Here is a 6,750-nt window from a genome sequence, read left to right on the forward strand (position 1 = left end):
CTAAGCGGAGGCTCAGAGGGGACAGAGCTTTTTCTGTTGCTGCTCCAAGACTGTGGAACGATCTACCTCTTCCCATCAGACAAGCCCCTTCACTGTCCAGTTTTAAAACTCTTTTAAAAACACATTTTTACTCCCTGGCTTTTAGCACACACTGAATTTGATCTGCACTGTTTTTATTACTTTTATTGATCTTAATGTTTTAACAACTGTTTTTATGTGTTTAAATGTTCTTGATTTTATATGTACAGCACTTTGTGGCAGCTGTGGTTGTTTTAAAGGGCTTTATAAATAAAGTATTATTATTATTATTATTACTTCTAGCTAATTTACTACTGTTCTCCCGCTTTTTGCTAGCGTCTGGTTTCTTACCTTATGTGCCAATTACGGTTAAAGTTTTAAAGTGCGTGTGCCCTTCATTTGTAGTTTATTAGGAGTCAGTACTGCACACATCGATGCTGCCGCACCGAACTCGGAGCTCGATTAACCCGCCTGTTGTTAGAGCTGGTTCTCGCGGAAATACTGACGTGTACACGAGCAGTAGCTAGTGGAGCTAGCTAGGTAGAGCCGGGTAGTGACACAGAATCTGTATCAGGTAAGAAGCAATTGTCATTGTCGATTTAAGATGCGGTTACCAGCACATTCGAGATATACTGGCAGTTATGAAATTGGTGACTCAAGTGTAAATAAAAACGTATTATTATTTTATTATAATCGTAGTCATCATAGACTTGTCTTTTTGAACGGGCTAACATGCTAGCTGCGGAACCTCTGGTAACGTAGTAACGTGTCACAGGAAGTGAGTTGTCCAGTTGTCGCAGTCGATGTTGGTTTTTGTAGTTCATTTATATCTGATAACGATTACTTACAACTGAACGAGGGGCTATTTTAAACTACAATTATGGTAGTCACTGTTTAATATTTTTCTTCATGAGAATTATGGGAAATATAGTTACTTTATACCGTTTAAGGACAGATCAGCAAGCAACCGAGAATATACTAGAACTACATAACCCATGTAAGCGCAAATTTGGGCCAAAGGGTAATAGTGTACATTTACTCTGCTAGTTAGCCATTTTTGTGGCTAATTTGTAAGCTAATACTAAAAACTTCAAAGTATGTCCCTGTTTAAACGTCGGTAGCGATTGTAAAACTGATTTATTTTACTCAAGTCTTCATAAATTCACAACATCCCTGTTCTTCATAAATACGAGCTGCCAGTGTAGCAACAGCCTAAGCTTTTTGGCTAAGTAATTCAGAGAATGTTAGCTAGCCACAACCAAGTCTTTAGCGGTCTTTCATTTCTTCTCTTTTGGTTAAAACTAGTAAATGAAACGAAGTAAGTCTTTATGGCGTCTCTGCGAGTAGACGCCGCGCTTAGTGAACAATATAAACATAATGACCTTAAACTTCAGCCGTAATTGTTGTTAAAAATGATGAGCCATTCAGCGTTTCCATAGAATTTTAGTTTCTGTTTTTCGTTTTTATATTTGAGCAATTCGTGAAACATAAGCAACAAATATTTTTGTTTTTTACTTAACGTTTTTTTTTAAGGAAAAAAAAAGAAACAATTTCTCCTTGTTTTTTATCTAACTACACTGATGATTGAACTGTCAGTCCAATAGTCATAAGGAACTACCCGTAGTTATTCATGCCAGCTTTCTGATCTCGCATCATCTCATCTCTCAGGAAGTACATAACCAAAACTGAACCAAAATCTGCTTTTAGTAGATTCTGTGTGACTGCTTCTAAATGTTAGATCAGTTCATCTCCTAGTTGGCCTAAAGTTCAAGCGGGGCTTTCAGTGCCTTCACTAGAAATGTTTCTCAATTCTGTGAAAATAGAGCTTAAGGATCCAAATGTCTCTTTTGTTTTATATTGAAGATCCATGACTTTATTTGTGCTAATTGTGCTTATTTTCCTCTGGCAGGATGTCAGAAGGGGACAGTGTTGGGGAGTCGATCCATGGGAAACCATCTGTAGTTGCTGCCTTTTTCACCAGGATTGGACAGGTGATGCAATAATGTCTTGCATAAAACAATTTAAGATTATGGAATTGTGGTGGTCATTTACAAACACAAGTGTTGCTAAAGTTGTGTTTTCATTGATATACTTTTTTGATGACATGGTGACTTCTATATGTTTAACAGGTCTATCAGTCATGGCTTGACAAGTCAACGCCATTCTCTATAGTGCGATGGGCACTCACTTTACTACTTACTCTTGTCTACATGATCAGAGTCTACATACTACAGGTAATTGTATTTTTCTTATGCTTTCTTTTGATTTTACAACGTAAGTTGTACTTTTTCTTTTCAGTGTAATAATCACTTAGAAATACATGATGATTTTATTGTGCTTTCAGGGGTGGTATATAGTAACATATGCTTTGGGAATCTACCATCTGAACCTGTTCATTGCATTTCTATCGCCAAAAGTGGATCCCTCACTACTTGACGAAGGTGAGTTGACACATCCACATCAAACTGACCTTTTTATTGTACACTAAGTCGGTGGTGATCATTGTCATCTCTCCTTTAGACGAGGGCCCATCCCTTCCTACCAAGCAGAATGAGGAGTTCCGCCCTTTCATCAGGAGGTTGCCCGAATTCAAATTCTGGTAGGAGATGAGCTCATGGTTTGGTTATGTGTCATGATTAGCCACAGAGGAGTTGCAAATTATTTCCTTCAGAATTACTTGCGTGTCCAAAAATCAGGTCATGCAGAACTTATTTGGAAGAAGATTTAGCCTTTTAGCAAAAGACCTGGATAGTTAAAACATTTATTTAACATCACAAATTGCTAATTCTATGTAATCATCTCAGCATTACTTTACCATTTATCCAGCATGTCTACAAGAAAGATAAAAAAAATAATAAAGAGAACACTCCAAAAAAGTTCAATCTGGTCCTCTGGACATTCAAAAAAAACAAAAAAAACAAAACAAAGCAAAAAAATCTAGAAACGTTTCGTCTCTCATCCAAGAGACTTCCTCAGTCTGAGGTGCTGTTTGAAATAAAGAGAACACTGTTTTAAACATGGTCTGGTTGATTTTCAAAACAACAATAAATAATTTTAAAGGAGTTAAGCGTAAGTTTATGTTGAGCACTATGTCTAAAAGAATACAATTCTGCATTCGAGTATTTTTAGTTTCTCGTACATCTTGTCTGTCAAGTGGTTATGCAAATTATTTCACCTCTTGTTTTATTAAAACAGAAAAAGGGGAAGAGTGGCTTCTGTCAGTCATGAAAAGTTTTCAAAGATTCAGGACTTCCTGCATTGAAATTAAACAAATGATGGTACACTTACATAATCAAATGTTCAAAGACAACAGGCTAACATTGGATTCACTCACAGTGAGATGGATATTTTCATGCGTCTCATGGTCTGCAGTGTAATTTCATACAAGACACTGATAAAACCGGACTTGTGTGTTTGATGGAATAGGCAGCAAATAAAGACTTTGTTTTTCCTTCTCTGACAGCACCTGTTGACATTTCACATTTTAGCAAACACATTTTAATTTCTCCTTTTAAAACAACCATGTGACCAATATCATCAGTGATATTCATTGTAACAATGTTAGCATTCAAATTGCAGCAAAGGTTGTTACACTTTGACTTTAAAGGATTTTAATGAACACACCAGTTCTGCCTTGTTGCACATTTGAGAGGGATTTAAAGTGTTTGAGTTAATCAGTTTAAACGCTGCTGTATTAAGATGCAGTTTTGACTCTTCGACGCTACATTGGAGATGATTTGAATTTTCACAGTTCTTCTTAAAATGCCCATAATTTATATTAGTTATGTCACTGAAGTAATTTGGTTTGTTGGACTACATTGTAATTTTAACTAATCCAAGTGTGTGTATGTGTGTATATATACAGTTCTCTAATCATCCTGTAGTTGTAATGTGTGCCGCACATTAGCCTCCTTGTTCTTGTAAATGTTTTTAACTTCATTCTAAATTTCTAGCAGTATTTTTGATATATTTGCAGATAAAATAATTTTTAAACTGTTGAAAATGTGTAAACGTTTGAAGTTTTGTCAGTGTTACCTATAAGATTGTGTTATTTTAACGGAAGTTATTTTTTTTTTCTCGTCAGGCACTCAGCGACAAAAGGCATCGTCATCGCTATGATTTGCACATTTTTCGATGCCTTCAACGTGCCGGTGTTCTGGCCTATCCTCGTAATGTACTTCATCATGCTCTTTTGCATTACCATGAAGAGGCAGATTAAGGTAAAACACACAGAGTCATGTACTCTGTATTCTGACTGTCATTGCTCTGGATTAACAACAACAATACTCTGCAGTGAAAGTTTTTATGTTAAATATCTGAACACTTGTGACTACAGCTGTTCTTAATGTATACTTAATGTCTGCTACTGCCCAATTTAAGTACAATCCAATAAAGCTTTATTTATAAAGCACTTTAAAAACAACATCGTTGGCCAAAGTGCTGTACTCAACACATGCAAGCATGTATGTAGTGAAAATGTTTTGTTAAAGGTTCGATGTGACAATTGTTTTTCTCCCTGTCCTTTGCAGCATATGATCAAGTACAGATACCTACCCTTCACACACGGGAAGAGGACATATAAAGGCAAGGAAGACACAGGAAAAACTTTTGCTAGTTAAAAACTCCTTACTTTTTGTCTCTGTCCCATCAGAAAAGTTGTCACAGCTAGTGGGGAGTAATGAAAATTAGAGATTTTCTTTTGTTTTTCTTTTTATTATTATTTTTCTGTGGGGCAGGATTTGGACAGTAACATGGAAGCATAATATGAAAATCCAAGTTTTGATTCATAGTGTCGGGAGGAGGATATGAGCAGCATGGATCAAAACACTGACTTGCTTGCCCATGAAACTTTTAAAACTTTGTCTGCATTTGTTAAATAGTACATGGGACTCAGTGTTGCCTTTTGCCTTTTCTACACCATTAGTGAAGTTTAGTCATCAAGAAAGAGCCAACTTAAAATAGCATTGCAGTAATTTTTTTTTAATGTCAGGTTCTTTCATCAATGATTATTTTGTTATTGCTCAATCCAAGTATGCCAACTTTTGAATTACTTTTGTGTTTTTTTGTAACAAATTAAACAGTTTATTGACGGTCAGTGAAGTTTTATTACAAAAGAATGCGATTAGATGTAAACTCTAGTGAAAAGCCTCGATATTAAATCATAAAGTTTTTGTCATTTGAAACGTGCTGCTCTGATTTAAGTCCCAGACAGTTGCTGTATGTACTAAATGAAGACACTTAGAAGATATAAGTGTAATATCTAAATATGCATTTATGATGGGCAGAAAACAAACTAAAGTATCAGAAATTATCACTTGAAATGACTGCATTTAGGACAAACGTGGTTTTTTTTTTTTTTTTTAATTAATTGGTCTTTATTTAACTATTTTGTGAACTTACTGACTTAAATTTATTGACTATACTTGTAACACACACACCAACATTGAATTCACAATTATCCAATCCAAAATCTTAATTTGTGTCTACCTTTAAATTTATTCTTTATACTTGTTTTGCCTTGATAAAGTTTAACATATTAACTAAACTGTGCTGCTGAAACTTCTGTAAACTAAGTTAAACAATAATACAAGTCTGTGTGAGTGGGTGGGGGGGTGGGGGGACATTGAGCTTAAAATGGAAAGGTTATCAGTTTGCTGTACCTCAGATATTTATATCATAATGTAAAAAAATTGTTCTTAAAATAGTTTCTCTGAAGTTCACAATCAGTATTAAAAGTATAAATTCAAGAAATGGTCAGTAAAGTTAAAGTTTGTTTGCCCATTTTGTCTTTAGAACATTTGTCCATCTTTGCTCCAAAGATGGAGATTAACTTTGTTTCTGTTGTTCTTTATATTCTGTGATTATTTTTGAAAGAAAAAAAGCTAAATATAGTCATTCCAAGCAAACTGTTGTTCTCTTTCTTTTTCAGAGGAAACATAGGAAAACAGACAGAACTTATACTAAAATAAATGGATGAAGTGGGTGGCGATCGTACACGTTTTTCTAAGAACTTTTTTGATTTTTCTGTTCCTCTCTATGCCGGGGATCTGTCATTACTAAAACCTGATCAGCACTGTAGTAAGGATGCAAAACATTTTCCTGTAAAAAGTTTGTGTTTTAATGGGTTGTCTGGATTTGTGTATATATAGTAAATATATATATATATTTTAAAATATAATTTTTGCTTTGAGATTTTTTTTTATTATTTTTTTTCCTCATTCAACCACCTTGCTATTTACAAGCGTTAAAATCTACTTTGGTTGAAATTGATGAAAGCCAAACTTGATTAATTGGGTTCTTGAGTTGATTAAATTTAATGTTTTTTCATGGATTGCATGTAAGTTTCCTGTGCTACAGTTTAAAAACAAAAAAAGTTGATTTTAAAAACTTGAGTGTATTTTTTTTTTCCACTCCAATGCTATTAAAGAGGCTGTGTCCATTCGGAAACAGTACACAAGTGTCTCGACTCCTTCTTTTCTAACTATTTGTAGAGAATAGCTGAACTAATTTAGTCCAATCATATTTAATCAAGTATATTCAATATAAATAACTTGTTTTTCTTTCTGCAGCTTTATATAAAAACTCTGAATACCACATGTTCTATCAGCTAAATAGAAATGTACATGCTGATTTGAAAGTTGACCCACAGTTATAATATGCAGCTGTGACACCTTGTTTATCCCCAGTTCATCAAAGTGACTGCAGAAGCTCAACTGTTTTCCACTCCAACTT

The 6,750-nt window shown here is 34.6% G+C and overlaps 1 protein-coding gene across 2 annotated transcripts; it reads left to right on the forward strand.

The window, feature by feature from the left end:
- Positions 1–493: 493 nt before the first annotated feature.
- Positions 494–6,202, forward strand: rer1 (retention in endoplasmic reticulum sorting receptor 1). 2 transcript variants are annotated; one of them, XM_037684279.1, is made up of 8 exons: positions 494–592; positions 1,928–2,009; positions 2,148–2,252; positions 2,363–2,459; positions 2,539–2,617; positions 4,103–4,238; positions 4,548–4,602; positions 5,948–6,202. In XM_037684279.1, exons 2-8 carry the CDS (start codon positions 1,929–1,931, stop codon positions 5,956–5,958), a joined length of 564 nt encoding a protein of 187 aa, XP_037540207.1. In that variant the 5' UTR covers positions 494–592; position 1,928; the 3' UTR covers positions 5,959–6,202. The 2 variants fall into 2 exon arrangements, with proteins under 2 accessions (XP_037540207.1, XP_037540205.1); XM_037684277.1 differs by lacking the exon at positions 5,948–6,202 and having other exon boundaries at positions 4,548–5,039.
- The last annotated feature ends 548 nt before the right edge of the window (positions 6,203–6,750 follow it).

The sequence above is a fragment of the Nematolebias whitei genome, chromosome 11 (genome assembly GCF_014905685.2).
Source record: "Nematolebias whitei isolate Nwh7 chromosome 11, NemWhi1, whole genome shotgun sequence".
Lineage (NCBI taxonomy): Eukaryota > Metazoa > Chordata > Actinopteri > Cyprinodontiformes > Rivulidae > Nematolebias > Nematolebias whitei.

What these genes read in the sequence shown, in the direction of transcription:
- rer1 (XM_037684277.1), top strand. Translation starts at nt 1,929, where the DNA reads ATGTCAGAAGGGGACAGTGTTGGGGAGTCGATCCATGGGAAACCATCT. An exon ending in TTTTCACCAGGATTGGACAG is followed by an intron (nt 2,010 to 2,147) that starts GTGATGCAATAA and finishes TATGTTTAACAG; the next exon opens with GTCTATCAGTCATGGCTTGA. An exon ending in CCATGAAGAGGCAGATTAAG is followed by an intron (nt 4,239 to 4,547) that starts GTAAAACACACA and finishes TGTCCTTTGCAG; the next exon opens with CATATGATCAAGTACAGATA.